Source organism: Sprattus sprattus (assembly GCF_963457725.1).
Source record: "Sprattus sprattus genome assembly, chromosome: 2".
NCBI lineage: Eukaryota > Metazoa > Chordata > Actinopteri > Clupeiformes > Clupeidae > Sprattus > Sprattus sprattus.
Window position 1 is genome coordinate 57,682,347 of NC_137921.1, and position 16,944 is coordinate 57,699,290.

Genomic DNA, 16,944 nt, shown 5'->3' on the forward strand with positions numbered 1-16,944 from the left:
GTAAGCTGAAAATTGTTGTCCCATAAACAATCTTGTTATCTGTGTGAAACTACTGGGAAACCCTCTACGGCAGCATACTTGCCAGCAATGCTTATTTCAACAAGAATCTGGCCTCAGCTTTTACTCGTATTATAGTCTTGATAAGCATTTAACTTCTACAAGTATTTTGGGAAATGGCACATATGGTTTGTAGCATTTTCCACCAACTCCCGGCCACTATTTATTTCCCTGCTTTATTCTTAGTAGCTCAGAATAGTTCCCTGACTTCAGTGTGAAGACATCGTTGTCATGACATTGCGATGCTATACTTGATTTGAAACAGTTTTGGGAAGTGGTTCTATTATTGTCCCTTCTACAGAGGTTAAACTTAAGGAGTAGCCTCGCTGCCTTGCCGTGAATTAAAGTATGGTACAGGCTTGATAAGGCAGGGTGTATGCTCTCTGCTCTCATCTCTTACTGCGTGCAACTGGGTTCCTGTAATCCTTAGGATTAAACTCACAGTTAGGGAAGTTCAAGAACAGAGGAACCCAAATGCACTACTGGGGATGTTTAGATTATGTGTGTCAGTCCTAAGGTGTGTGCTAAAAGAGTAACTTGCTGTCAAGAGTTAGGGTTATAGAATAGAAGTGGCTGAAACTGTTGACGAGTCATTAGGCTAGGTGTCCAGCTAAAGGTGTTTGCAATTACATATTGGAGTCATTCACATTGAGTCTGAGGGATATAGGCAACCACAACCAACTGTCTATTCTGTACATGGGCTACAACCCGTACAATCCACTTCACCAGTATAACATATTTAATAGATTACACTTGCAGAAAGTTTCAGACCTTTTGAGTTTTCAGCATTTTGTTATGTTTCAGACTCGTATTAAAATTGATTCAATTTAGTTTTTTCTCATCAGTCTACACACAATGGCCCACAATGACAAAGCAAAAACTGTTTTTTGGAGTGTTGTTAATTTATTAAAAAGTTTTCAGACCCTTTGTAATGGCACCTGCAATTAGCTCTGGTGCATCCTCCTCTCAGTGGCCTTTGAGATGCTTGATTGGAAAACACCTGTGCTTAATTAAATTAATTGGACAGAATTAGGAGTGGCACATACCTGTCTTTATAAGATCTCACAGTTGATGGTGTATGTCAAATTGAAAGCCAAGAGAGAGAATTGACTGCAGACCTGCGAGACAGGATTGTGCCATAATCTGAGTCAAAATGTCTGGAATGTCAAAATGTCAGGTGGAAGCCATTCCTCACTAAAATACACATGTCAGCTAGCTGGGATTTTGCTAAAAAGCACATGAATGACTCTCACACCATGAGCAGTAAAACCCTTTTGTCTGATGAAACAAAGCGTGCAAAGAGTAAACCCAGTATAGCATTTCTGGAGAGACCTGAAATGACTGTGTACTACTGACGCTCCTTTTCCAACCTGTTTGAGCTTGAGCGATTCTGCCAAGAAGAATGGGAGAAGCTTCCCAAAAGAGTGGTGTGCCAAGCTAGTGGGATCGTTCCCAGGAAGATTTGAGGCTGTCAGTTGCTGCTATAGGTGCTTTAACCAAGTACTAAGTGAAGGGTCTGAAGACTTTTATAAGTAGGATATTTCTTTTATTGTCAATACATTTACAAAACACTCCAAAACCTGTTTTAACTTTGTCATTGTGGAGTATTGTATGTAGATTGATGAGGGAAAACAAAATAATTGAATCCATAGTGTAGTCTATAGACTCAGTCTTATGCTGTAGTGCACCCTTCTTTCTGCACGTATATGTAAATAATAAAAAAATTCTGCAGTTCTGGTTAGATACTAACTGCATTTCATTGTCTTTGTACCTGTACTCTGGACAGTGACTACAGTTTAATCTAATCTAATCTAATTTGACCGTGTAAAGGGCGTTTCTGTCTTGTGAACTGTTTTAATTTCTGCACATGGTCTGAGAAACAAAGAGCCCAGTGAGACAAGAGTGGAAAAAATTCACTGCACATGAGAATGGTTAGGCTGAGTGTTCCCTCATCAGTCCTGGAAGTCCGTGCACTCACTCCTATCCCACTGTGGTCAGAGTTGCACTCGTCATTGACCAGAGGTCCTTTTGCCAAAAGCACCACAGTGCAATGACTATGATCACAGAAAGTTTCTCTAGGAGACAATTGTCGTTGCACAACAACGACACAGTGTAAATGCTCTCCTGATCTTCCCACCGTGTGTGTGGACCTATGCCTATGGTTTGTAGACACTTAGTCTGTGGTGCTACCTGCTAACAACAATCTTTCAAAGACTCTCATGTTTACAGCTGGCCTGCTTCGTTTCCCTGTATTCCAACACTCACATTTTTAAAGGGTTCTGCCTAGACAGTCGATGCATATAAAATCCTCCTCTCTCTCTCACTCAGTGGCTCAACCAAGTAATTTGGCAGCAGGGACGCTTCACAGCTGTCCTTCTGTCGTTTGTCCCCTCCATGGTAGACCAAAGACAGACCACACATTGTTCACGTGACGCCTTTCTCTGGCTCTTTTACGAAAGCATGAAAATGCAAAGTCAGAATTTGCCAGACCAAAAACCCTGAATTACCCCAGAAATTGGGAGAGACACTTTTAAATCTTAGGTTTTTGGTACAAGTTCAAAGGTCCCTTATGCAGTGTCCTTATAGGGGAAAGGCATGATTGCACCAGGTTTGCAAGGTTTGAATATATTTTTTCATTTCACTGAAGGCTAGCCTGTTTTGACACTCATCCCGCCATTGACTCTAAACTGAAAGTAAAGTCAAATTATTCAGGTTTGTTTTTTTTTGTACCAGGGCTGAGGCTCTTGTTTCCCTTGACTTGACATTCATTATTTTGGCCCAAAGGTTTGAACAAAGGAGATTAATTGACCATACTCCACAACAGTGAAGCAATATCAATTTACTGCCTGTCTGCACTTTCTGCGGTGATAAACTGTGGCCCTTTGAGATAGTGAAAGTTCTCCACACCCTGCAGTCACATGTGGACTTCCTGGCTGATCATGCTACTCGATAACCACTAACTGTCCCCCGCCCACACAACAGTTGATTCAGGGACAGACACAGCTTCACTATATGCCCCATACCATACCAGAGCCAGATCAGGGCCATATCAAGACCATACACTGGGGAAAATAAGTATTTGAACCCTTGCCGATTTCGTAAGTTTGGCCACTTGCAAAGAAATGTGTGATCTATAGTTGTAATGGTAGGTGTATTTTAACAGTGAGAAACAGAATATCAACCAAAATAAAAATCCAGAAAACTGCATTTTATAGTAACATTTATGAGTGAATGACAAGTGGCCAAACTTGCGAAATTGGCGGGGGTTCAAATACTTATTTTCCCCACTGTATATTTCAGAGCCAGATCAGGGCTAGATCAGGGCCATATCAAGGCCATATATATCAGGGCTTGATCAAAGGCATATCAAGGCCATATCAAAGCCAGCTCCACACCAAGATCGAATCCATACCAGATTCAAGTGCAGAATCATCCCTGTTTGTCTCTAGTTGCCGTCAGAGGCATGTTTGAATCGGTCAGGACTTATTTTTCATGTATGAGCAAGGGCAAAGCATTCTCACCTCTTTTGAAAAGAGAGACTGGTTGATGATGGGCGGTGGTGTGCATTGTGCACTAGTTTAACCACATTGATTTTCTCCAAACCCTGGCAGTGCCTAGAGCAGAGTTCAACAGAGCTCATAAAACTGGTAGTCTATACTATAGTCAGTTTGATTAACCTTTTAAAACACATCTGCAGTCAGCTACTTCCATTTTTTCCTGCTTGCGGTCCGCCTGTGAGCTGAGGCTCTTACAGCTCTCCGTAGTATCCCAAATCTAAAAAGTAGCACTTCATAACAAAGTGAGTGGGATCTCGAGAGTGAAGATCAATTTGATTGCGTAAGCCTTTGTTTCTATCGTGAAGAGTACACTCTGTTCTTGCTGCTGTGCACCCGTCAGTGGCTTTTGTTATGGCCATAGATCAAACTCTTCCAGGTTCCCCGTAACCAGGTGATAGTGTGCCCCTTTCTCCATTCTGCTGCATTTGAGCCCTTTGTTGTTATGGTTACTTTGAGTGTTCCTCAGGTGGCCATGCTGGTGTGTGTGTGTGTGTGTGCGTGTGTGTGTGGTGTGTGTGTGTGTGGTGTGTGTGTGTGTGTGTGTGTGTGTGTGTGTGTGTGTGTGTGTGCATGCCTGCATGTTTAGTCTCCCCTTAACCTGCAGTGTTCTTTTTGCCAGCTCAGCAGCACCTGGCTCCTCTGCCACCCCCCATCTAAAGGTTACACCAACAAAGAGCTTGGTGGCCTTCAGGGAATGGCATGTCACATTTTTCTGGACAAAAAAAAAAAACAGAATCGTACATTGTCTCTCGGCACCACTGAAACCCCAACAGGAAAAAAGCCTGTTCTGGAATCTGTACTGAAGCACTTGTTGACGGAATCCCTGGCCTCCGATGTTGCCGCTCAGTGGCGGAGCCTGCTGCCTGTGGAGTTCCGACTGGAGCGAACGTGTTAAGTGATCTTTAATGTGTGAAGATGCTCTTTAAAAGTGACGGCCCCTCAGACTAGCGCCCCATGCCTGCTGCCACCACCGTCGTTCCTGCTGGTGTTGATGTGTGCCGTGTATCCCCTATCAACCCGAAATCCTCCTGTCATCGCCGTCATTCGACAGCCCGCCGCAAACTTATAACGGCTACACAGCTCAGTCCGCTAGAGCTAAAGCTAGCGTTATTTGGCCGCTTTGGTTAGAGCGACACCGATATGAGCTGCAAGAAATGAGTGGACGGTGGTGAGAGGTGTGTGTGTGTGTGTGTGTGTGTGTGTGTGTGTGTGTGTGTGTGTGTGTGTGTGTGTGTGTGTGTGTGTGTGTGTGTGTGTGTGTGTGTGACTGATCGAGTGAGAGTGAGTGAGAGAGAAGCTTTCTTTGCTGCTCGTGACTTGTGTGTAGCTCGGTTCGACCTGACTGCTACTATAACCTCCGCCAGTGTTGCAGCGCACCGCTGACTAAGAATAGCACTGAGAATACTGCAAAGAGGAGGGTAGTGTGTGTTGAATACGATCGCCCACGTGCTGCATTAGTGAAAAGCCTTTCACTTTTGTCTAATGTGTCTCTAGCAACAACCCTAAATGAAGTCCTTAGGTGAATGAACACTGCCTCCCATGCAGACTGTAAGCTCTTACTCAATAACAGCACTTCCAGCTAGCAGCCCTGCCTACCAAACCTACATCTAATTATGCCCCTGTGTGATTTTGGGGGTTGTTTATCAGCATATGGACGTGCAGTAATGGTTGCAGAACATTGCATAAGATGAGAGAAAGGGTTGCAGTCCTATTATCCTCCTGTGGCTGTTAAAGTGAGACGCCTTTTTGCTTTCCAGTGGGATGAAGGAAGCGTTTGTGCTGGAAATATCACAACGTTGAAAGTGTTAATAAACCTTGACTTAACGCTGTTGGAAACATATCTCGCCTTATTTTAATTAGGTAGCCCTGTCATGCAGGTACAAATTGTTAAAAAATGGGTGTTCAGGGAGGAGATCTCCAGAAGTTGCTTCCCCTCTTTTTTCCCCTGTGTTTGCTGACTGCATATGTGTCTGAATTTGATACACTCCCAAAGCAACCCCCACCCCCACATCCACCCCCGCACCCCTAGATGAATTTTGCATGCCAGTCTTGCGTGTTGACTTATGCTGAAATCCTCATATGAGTTTCCTTCTTGTGTTCCTCACAGCTTTCATCCAGTCAGATACCATTCTAGAGGTACTACATTTTGGAGAAGGAGGCCTCTTGCAGGTAAGCTACCACCCCCACCCCCACCCTCCCTCCCTCCCTCCTCAGGCCATTCCACCAGCAGCCAGTGAGTTCAGCCAGCCGCCCTCCCACAGGCCCTTCTCTGTCATCCTCAGATGGTGTGGAGGGGTGGGTGGGTGTTTGTTTGTAGTGTGGAGTGCCCCCTGTTGAGTTATAAAAATGTATAAATAGCCCAGAGTTGCACTCTCCGACAGGGGTGTTCTGCCCTGCCAGTGACGGGGCTTATTTTAGCCTGAGCAGGAGCGGGCCTCTCTGGCACACTGGGCTGCACACGGCTCGGCTTTGCTCGGCCCAGCTGATCGCTGAGCCGGGGACCTGACCGATAGCATAGCGAACAAATTGCACATATACACTTTGCAAACAGTATGCAACGTAACCTCACTCTCACGTAACCTCACTAACAGGAAATCAAGTACACACACACACACACACACACACACACACACACACACACACATGCATTCTCCCCATGGCAAATACATACATGTAAGCACTCGCCCTTGCCTACACACATAAGTTCTAAAAGTTAAGAAAAACAGAAGATTGCATTGTCCCACTTAAGCAAAGCCGAACCAACTGGTTTTGGTCCAGCTTTAAGCTCACTTTCATAGCCTGTGTTTGGAGTGTGTGTTTTGTGTGTGTGTTTTGTGTGTGTGTTTTGTGTGTGTGTGTGTGTGTGTGTGTGTGTTAAAGAGAGATAATTACCATTAAATATGGTTGTTTTCTTGTATCTCTACAGACAGAGGCAGATATTGATCTTAGCTCATATCATCAAAAAAGGTAAGAAGTTAACTCCCCCCATCCATCACACATACACACACACACACACACACACACACACACTTTTCTGCATCACTTCAATCTAATCACCTCCACTTAATTACTTCTATGGCCTGAGAATGCCTCCCAGCATGTGGTTCATATTAAGCAGCTTGGTGCCGTTTGTTTGGGGCACTCTGTGGTGTATACAGTGAAAACATCTTGCGAAAAAGGACATTTTTTGAAAATGAGTTTCAGAGTGGAGACTTTTACGCCGCTGTGTGGCTGGGCAAAACAACTAAGCTGCGCTCTCCAAATCGGTGACAATGAACAGAGAATCTATTTTAGATTATCAGATACATCATAGCTGTTAGCCATTTCTTCTGTTTCTACAAGGAGGACATAATCTATCGGAAACATCGGTGGCCAAAGCCTTTTCCGGGTGTGTGTTTGATTTAAAGTGATGCTGAATCTTTGTGAAAACATAAATCATTCAAACCAATCCGTTAATGTGTGGACGACATCAGTCATGTGGACAGTTATTCCCAATATGGAGAGAGAGTGTATGCGAACGCCAAGAGAAAAAGCCACACACCTAGCGTCAGCTTTCAGAACGCTCCCCCTTTCTTGTGCAGCCACTCAGAGAGCTTCTAGTTGAACATCTCTCAACTTTACCGAAAGGCACTGGTGTCATCACTGACGCTTCCCAGCACACTGCCAGTGCTTCCTCTTTGAGAAAGAACTAAATGTGAACACACGCCCTAAACAATGAGTAACTTCCTCACTGCCAGTCAGTCAGGCAGACCCAGAGGCCCCAGCTCATCTCCACTCTTGCTTCTCATTGCGGCGTCTATCTGGTGGGTATACTGAGTTTCCCCTCACAGTCTCTACCCCATGCCCCAGGTAAGGCGACACGTGGAACAGGAGACACCGGATCTGCCAAGAAGGACAATGGGGTCTGCCTGTTGTTATGAAGCCTCATGATAACCACGAACAACGAACAGAAACCCAGGCATGAGAGAGGGCTTAAATCTCAAGTTTGAGCCCCAGTGTCTGATCTGGTGTTTGTTATTCTCAGACAAGTTATGAATACCTTAGTCGTGTCATGCGACTGTTTTTTTTTTTTTCTCTTTACCACACCCCTCAGATCTGCTCGAGTTGAGGAGCCTCTCTCTGAGTCAGGGGATAGGCCACCCTACCCCTCATGAACACCTGTGCTGGCTGCATCTGATTGGTTGATCAAGCTGGCATGTTTACTCTCCAGCGTGAATCAGAACACGCCCAGTTGACAGACAGCACAGAGTAGTGAGGTTGAGTGTCTGCCGTAGTAAAAGTGCATCGCACTCCTCTTCAGGCGTCTCTGACTGCTGCAGAGGAGCACGTGTGGGTGCGTTGAAGACGTGTACGAACAGTACCACGGCTGTCTTGTTTGTGACTCCCTCTGAACTTTGAGCCCTGGTAGATAATGGGGAGACACGGTGTGTGTTTATTGCCAATCACCACGTGTTTGTCCTGGGCGAGCGGCTCCACTCTTTTTTATTTTCTTTCTTATCTTCCAGCAGTCTTCTGCTCGCTGCGGTTTCTCATGCCTGCGCTATTGTCAAACTCGCCAGTCTTACTCATCCATTCACACGCGGCCTGAAATCTCATGTCCTCTGCTGTTTAAGAGTCTTAAAAACAGTCAGACCAACAGCAAGCATGTCCAACTCCTGTTTTTTTTTTTTTTTTTAAACAAAAGTGGTAATTTAAAAGTTATAATGTGTTTGTTTTTTGTAATCCCTCTGGTCATTCATTTTAAGCATACTATACACCTTGGCAGCAGCTCCAGGACGGTAGCCAGATAATTATAATAACGATGATGATGATGATGATGATGATGGTGAGCAGGTCAGATCTGTCATCAAAACAGTTAGTGTTTTCATGTAGTGTTATATCTCATTTATCTCGTCCCAGAACCAGCACAATCTTTCACTTTAGCAGCGTGACCCTCGCTCTCCTCTCAGTGTAGTGTGTGTGTGTGTGTGTGTGTGTGTGTGTGTGTGTGTGTCAGTGCATCAGCTACAGGGCAGCCTGACCGACCTCCCTTCCTCCCCTGGGGCTGCGTCTCAACAGAAGGCACACTGGCTCGTTTGACCCTGAGTCACCTGACCCTGAGTCACCTGACCTGGCCCCAGGCCATAGTTTGACCATGAGTCACCTGACCATGAGTGACCTGACCTGGCCCCAGGCCATGGTTTGACCCAGCGGCAGTAGCAGTAGCAGCAGCAGCAGCAGCAGCAGGAGAACCAGTTCACCTCTCAAGGCCTGTAGCTCAGCCCTTTGTGTCCAGTCAGCCAGGAAGAGAACAATCTTGCAGATCAGGTCCGAGGCAAACAAAGAAGGGGCATTCTGGGTGACACAGGCCTGGCTATCAGTCACACGTATGTGGCATGTTCCAGATAGCTGACAGTGAAACTGAAAGGTTTTTGAGTTCCGCAGGCAAGTTCCGCAGGCAAGTTCCGCAGGCAAGTGTCACGTGTCAACCAAAGTGTTCTCAACAGTTCAGTGCTGTTCCCTGTCTGCACGGAACTTCACAGAGTTTAGGGAGTTTTCAATTTGGTGCTGACCTTAATGTTCTCTGGTGTGACTGACAAAATGCAGGTCAGACAGCACATATATCCTATTCCATATCTCATTGGTTAGAAAATGTCCCTTTTGTCTCTTCCCCCTGCCTCTAATTTAATACCCTCTGATACTCTATCAGGTCTTTTGTCTATGGCCTAGTTTTGGGGATGTTGATGTTGTCCTTATGTGCTTAGGGATTACTTCATCATGTTGATGTTGATGAATAATTCTTTGCTTATGGACAATAAACTGCACGTATAAATCCAGTGGGTGTGGCTCACGTCACTGTCTTTCTTAAAAATGTTTACACTTTACATAAGGGTGGTCTGTCCAAATGACATTGTTTCCTGCAATATAATGTTCGCTCACACATTTCACGTGTTGAAACTGAATGACCTGAATGTTGATTTAGAGGTACGTGTGTATGTGTGTGTGTGTAGTAGTGTGCGTGTAGTAGTGCGCGTGTAGTGTGTGTGTAGTGTGCATGTGAGAATGAGTTTGTGTGTGGGTCTGCGTGTGTGGTCCCATGGTGTGTCATTAGCTGACATTAATAATAATAATAATAATAATAATAATAATAATACATTTTATTTGTATTGCACTTTACATCATACAGATCTCAAAGTGCTACATATACATAGACAACAACAATTAACAATGATTAGAAGAAAGCTTTTGAAAAAAGATACGTTTTCAGGCCTTTTTTAAAAACGTCAATATTAGCACCTCATTACCCTTCCTGGCCGAGTGCTGTGTGCTCGACACAGGAAGGCGTCACAGAGCGCTTAGGTGCCTCTTAGCTGGAGGGGAAAAATAATATCTGGAACTGGCAAGAATTGTTGGATCCATGTTGCAGAACTTTTGACATTGGAGGACTCCACTGTGTTTTCCCTAAGGAAGCCTGGGGCTAGGGATTCAGGTTTTTCCTCCAGAATCCCAACAGGATCTTGGCTGCCTACAGTAGTGTCTCTTTCTCTCTCACACACACACACACACACACACACACACACAGACACACTGGCACACTGGCACACTGGCTGAGTTTTCCCACTATGGCTGAGTGAAAGGATGAAATTAATCTTTGATTGCTGATATAGCTCCACAGTAATACAGCTATTATTATGGGGTGGAAGCCGTCGGCAACCAAAACAGCTAAGGTTTTGGCCAATGACTAATAAGGACCTGTGTGTGTTTTGAGCCTAAATTATCTGTTTGAAAAAGAAAAAAAACGGCCAAGTGTTTCAGGGTCAAAGATGAAAAGGGGTTTTCAAAGTTCTAATATTCAAAATCAGCTCACTAGTAAAAGACAGTCTTGGGTCAGAGTAATCACAATCACTTGTGGACGATATTACATGGCTCCAAATCTACATGTAACATCTTTTTTTTCAGCATTGTTTAATCAGTGAGGCAATGGCTTATTCTGATCTCAGTGTAGTGAATGGTCAGTCTTTGACCTTCGCGAAAATAGGAATCTTGTTGCACCCATTCACACTTGTACCGTGGAGGAAGATTGTGGTCATTGTTACTAGGTGTACAGGGGGTAGAACGACGTGGCGACTTTGGACCATTTGCCATTTTAAGGACATTGGTATTATTCCCAATTATTACCATAAAAAATTATGTCTGAGTGTAAGAGGGGATGACTTAATTGAGTTTGGGCAAATCTGCAGCCCATAGCCTTTATCTTGTTTCCTCTTTCCATATGGGTGTGTGTGACGCTGCATGTGTTGGCGTAGGCTCATAGACATGTAAATACTCAGGACGCGAGGCTCTAAGACAAACATGATCTCATTGCTGCACAATGCTTGATGTTCCCTGCACCACACGTTGGGTGCGTCCTGTGGTAATGCTCGAGACGCTTCTTTGCATAGAGTGGGCTGTAGGGTTCGATTTTTAACCACAACGGAAAATAAGAAGTAGAGCCTCCACTGTGTCGCCACACCTGTTGCCAGGCAAGTTCTCCCAGTGTTCAATGAGCACACCTGTGAACCTGATGCTCGTGCGATCCAGACACGACATTCATCATCACCTCTTTGTCTGTGTGTGTGTGTGTGTGTGTGTGTGTGTGTGTGTGTGTGTGTGTGTGTGTGTGTGTGTGTGTGTGTGTGTGTGTGTGTGTGTGTGTGTCTGTGTGTGTGTCTGTGTGTGTGTGTCTGTGTGTCTGTGTGCGTCTCTGTTGTGGCAGCGGTGCTTACACCTGCTTGTGTTTGCAGTAGGGAGGCTCGGAAGGAAGCCTGCATGTGTTTGATGGTGTGTGTGTGTGTGTATGTGAGTGTGTGTGGGAGGTTTGTGCCCCCCTCACCGGCCACCGCTGCTGCTGCTGCTGCTGCTGCTGCTGCTGTCAGTGCTGTGGCTGATTGTCCGTCCCTCTGACTGCTCTTGTCTATCCCACAGTGGGCCCTCACAGCGGGGGAACGGCAGGCCCATACGCTTTGAGCCACCAATGCTGGACTTCCATGAGCAGTAAGTACACTCTCTCTTTCTCTCTTTCTCTTTCTCTCTCTTTCTCTTTCTCTCTCTCACACACACACACACACACACACACACACACACACACACACAGATATATATACAGTATGTGTGTGTGTGTGTTTGTCTGTGTCTGAGTGTATATTTTATTTATTTATATATATATATATATACATACACATATAATGTGTACCCAGACACTTTCAGGCTTTGCTTCTCAATACCATTATTGTTCTTTCTCATGTGTCTTCCACCATCCCCCCACCCCTGTGCCTGTGCTCTCCCTGACTCATGCCCCTGAAAGGCAGCTTCCTCTTTGGTGGCTCTCTTTCACTTCCTCTGGTGCACACAGCCTTCGAGGCAGATCAGTCCACAACACATGACACATGATTACACTGTGGTTCTGTATGCACATCACATGTTACAGATGGGAGTCCATAGGATTCTCTGCAATAGACATATCAGCCAAACATGAACTAAGATTGTGGTGTAATGTGGGTAAAAACGATCTCGTCAGACTAATCTGTTGGTATCAGCTCATCAGAAATACAATCTCTTTAGGATTATAAGTATTTGTTGTGGTCTGTAAATAAATGGGTCACTTTGGTGAGTAGGATACGTGTTCTCCCACTGGCAGGCCTTCTCCTGTGGTGACTTGTCTTTAGCTGTTAGTTTATTCTCTTAGAATAGAGTTCGTCATGAATGAAGCAGCATGCAGGGTATCTGGGCTATGAAGCTGTTAGTACTACAGCAGCTTTAAATACCCCCTCAGGCAACACCCTGGGCAGCTTTTAGTTGACGTATAAGATGGCATTCCCCTTGGCAGGGCCGTCACTAGACATTTATAGTTGGGGGGCCTAAGTCCTCACTAACGGGGGGGCCTCAGTGTTTGGTCATCATCATTTTTCGAGCAACAAGCATTGCACCTACAACTGATCTATAGCATAAATACTATGTATCCAGTTACAATAGGTGCTTTCTTAAATAGCAATTTAATTTATTGTGCGCATATACGTCTACTTAGATTCTATTCTATTCTATATAAAGAATTTTTGAACATCCATCCAAGGATCGAGAAATTAAAAGATTTGCGTTATAATGACTCTTTAAATCTAGGCAAAGTATAGCGTAGCGTTGTTCTTTCACCTGTTAAACGTACACAAATCTTGTAAAATATAGCAAAGCTTAAACTAATATAGCCGACCTTTAACTAATTATCATGCAGGGTAACTGTAGTCTTACAAGGAACGACTGAAAATGACAGCTGACTGGCTGAACATTTCCGCCACAACTTAAAATAGTAATTTTTTCAGGTTTTTCAGGGTTTTTTTTTAACATGCCTTTGTGACTTTACAAGGCAATTTTACAAGATTTATTGCTGACAAGAGTTAAAGGTTTAAAATAGTTTAACTCATCTTGACAGGCGCTTATTCTACAGAGGTAGAATCACATGATCTGTTTAACTGAGGATGTACACGATTCTACCAAAGGTGGCCAGGATCATCAGGACATGATTTAGGCAAAAAAAATATTTCCGTCAAAAAATGACGAAATTTAAAGTTGACCAGAAGATAATTTTGTGATGAAACAGTGGGTTGCATTTTGGTTACGCGATCCATTTAAGCAGAAGGAAACTACAGTGGTAAGAGCTCCCTCTCCTTGCAGAATACGTTGCACATACCAGATGACGGTACAATTTCAGACGCAGTGGTGCAATCGTGGATTTTTCTTTTTTTTACAACATGAGAACTAATTTAGGCCCAAAATTGGCCTGATGACACCCCTACAACACCCCTGCCACCACTGCCCCTCACATTAGACCAGTGTCATCACGACACCACCCCTCACATTAGACCAGTGTCATCACCACACCACCCCTCACATTAGACCAGTGTCATCACCACACCACCCCTCACATTAGACCAGTGTCATCACCGCCCCTCACATTAGACCAGTGTCATCACCACACCACCCCTTACATTAGACCAGTGTCATCACCACACCACCCCTCACATTAGACCAGTGTCATCACCACACCACCCCTCACATTAGACCAGTGTCATCACCACACCACCCCTCACATTAGACCAGTGTCATCACCACACCACCCCTCACATTAGACCAGTGTCATCACCACACCACCCCTCACATTAGACCAGTGTCATTACCACACCACCCCTCACATTAGACCAGTGTCATCACCACACCACCCCTCACATTAGACCAGTGTCATCACCACACCACCCCTCACATTAGACCAGTGTCATCACCACACCACCCCTCACATTAGACCAGTGTCATCACCACACCGCCCCTCACATTAGATCAGTGTCATCACCACACCACCCCTCACATTAGACCAGTGTCATCACCACACCACCCCTCACATTAGACCAGTGTCATCACCACACCACCCCTCACATTAGACCAGTGTCATCACCACCCCTCACATTAGACCAGTGTCATCACCACACCACCCCTCACATTAGACCAGTGTACACCACCACACCACCCCTCACATTAGACCAGTGTCATCACCACACCACCCCTCACATTAGACCAGTGTACACCACCACACCACCCCTCACATTAGACCAGTGTCATCACCACCCCTCACATTAGACCAGTGTCATCACCACACCACCCCTCACATTAGACCAGTGTCATCACCACACCACCCCTCACATTAGACCAGTGTCATCACCACACCACCCCTCACATTAGACCAGTGTCATCACCACCCCTCACATTAGACCAGTGTCATCACCACCCCACCCCTCACATTAGACCAGTGTCATCACCACACCACCCCTCACATTAGACCAGTGTCATCACCACCCCACCCCTCACATTAGACCAGTGTCATCATCACCCCTCACATTAGACCAGTGTCATCACCACCCCACCCCTCACATTAGACCAGTGTCATCACCACCCCTCACATTATACCAGTGTCATCACCACACCACCCCTCACATTAGACCAGTGTCATCACCACCCCTCACATTAGACCAGTGTCATCACCACACCACCCCTCACATTAGACCAGTGTCATCACCACACCACCCCTCACATTAGACCAGTGTCATCACCACCCCTCACATTAGACCAGTGTCATCACCACCCCTCACATTAGACCAGTGTCATCACCACACCACCCCTCACATTAGACCAGTGTCATCACCACCCCACCCCTCACATTAGACCAGTGTCATCACCACCCCTCACATTAGACCAGTGTCATCACCACACCACCCCTCACATTAGACCAGTGTCATCACCACACCACCCCTCACATTAGACCAGTGTCATCACCACCCCTCACATTAGACCAGTGTACACCACCCCTCACATTATACCAGTGTCATCACCACCCCACCCCTCACATTAGACCAGTGTACACCACCCCTCACATTAGACCAGTGTCATCACCACCCCTCACATTAGACCAGTGTCATCACCACCCCTCACATTAGACCAGTGTCATCACCACCCCACCCCTAACATTAGACCAGTGTCATCACCACCCCTCACATTAGACCAGTGTCATCACCACCCCTCACATTAGACCAGTGTCATCACCACACCACCCCTTACATTAGACCAGTGTCATCACCACACCACCCCTCACATTAGACCAGTGTCATCACCACACCACCCCTCACATTAGATCAGTGTCATCACCACCCCTCACATTAGACCAGTGTCATCACCACACCACCCCTCACATTAGACCAGTGTCATCACCACCCCTCACATTAGACCAGTGCCATCACAACACCACCCCTCACATTAGACCAGTGCCATCACAACACCACCCCTCACATTAGACCAGTGTCATCACCACACCACCCCTCACATTAGACCAGTGTCATCACCACACCACCCCTCACATTAGACCAGTGTCATCACCACACCACCCCTCACATTAGACCAGTGCCATCACAACACCACCCCTCACATTAGACCAGTGCCATCACAACACCACCCCTCACATTAGACCAGTGTCATCACCACACCACCCCTCACATTAGACCAGTGTCATCACCACACCACCCCTCACATTAGACTAGTGTCATCACCACCCCTCACATTAGACCAGTGTCATCACCACACCACCCCTCACATTAGACCAGTGTCATCACCACGCTCACATTAGACCAGTGTCATCACCACCCCTCACATTAGACCAGTGTCATCACCACACCACCCCTCACATTAGACCAGTGTCATCACCACCCCACCCCTCACATTAGACCAGTGTCATCACCACCCCTCACATTAGACCAGTGTCATCACCACACCACCCCTCACATTAGACCAGTGTCATCACCACACCACCCCTCACATTAGACCAGTGTCATCACCACCCCTCACATTAGACCAGTGTCATCACCACACCGCCCCTCACATTAGACCAGTGTCATCACCACACCACCCCTCACATTAGACCAGTGTCATCACCGCCCCTCACATAAGACCAGTGTCATCACCACCCCTCACATTAGACCAGTGTCATCACCACACCACCCCTCACATTAGACCAGTGTCATCACCACCCCTCACATTAGACCAGTGTCATCACCACCCCTCACATTAGACCAGTGTCATCACCACACCACCCCTCACATTAGACCAGTGTCATCACCACCCCTCACATTAGACCAGTGTCATCACCACACCACCCCTCACATTAGACCAGTGTCATCACCACCCCTCACATTAGACCAGTGTCATCACCACACCACCCCTCACATTAGACCAGTGTCATCACCACCCCTCACATTAGACCAGTGTCATCACCACACCACCCCTCACATTAGACCAGTGTCATCACCACCCCACCCCTCACATTAGACCAGTGTCATCACCACCCCTCACATTAGACCAGTGTCATCACCACACCACCCCTTACATCAGACCAGTGTACACCACCCCTCACATTATTCCAGTGTCATCACCACGCTCACATTAGACCAGTGTCATCACCACCCCTCACATTAGACCAGTGTCATCACCACACCACCCCTCACATTAGACCAGTGTCATCACCACCCCTCACATTAGACCAGTGTCATCACCACACCACCCCTCACATTAGACCAGTGTCATCACCACACCGCCCCTCACATTAGACCAGTGTCATCACCACACCACCCCTCACATTAGACCAGTGTCATCACTGCCCCTCACATAAGACCAGTGTCATCACCACCCCTCACATTAGACCAGTGTCATCACCACACCACCCCTCACATTAGACCAGTGTCATCACCACCCCTCACATTAGACCAGTGTCATCACCACCCCT

General features: G+C 46.1%; 1 protein-coding gene across 1 annotated transcript in view; it reads left to right on the forward strand.

Annotated features, from left to right (window-relative positions):
- tmem131 (transmembrane protein 131) overlaps positions 1-16,944 on the forward strand; it is a 41,925-nt gene that overhangs the window by 1,211 nt on the left and 23,770 nt on the right. Inside the window, exons 2-4 of the mRNA XM_080832336.1 lie at positions 5,722-5,783; positions 6,541-6,581; positions 11,559-11,627. Coding sequence (XP_080688462.1) covers positions 5,722-5,783; positions 6,541-6,581; positions 11,559-11,627 — 172 coding nt within the window. The remainder of the gene's footprint in view (positions 1-5,721; positions 5,784-6,540; positions 6,582-11,558; positions 11,628-16,944) is intronic.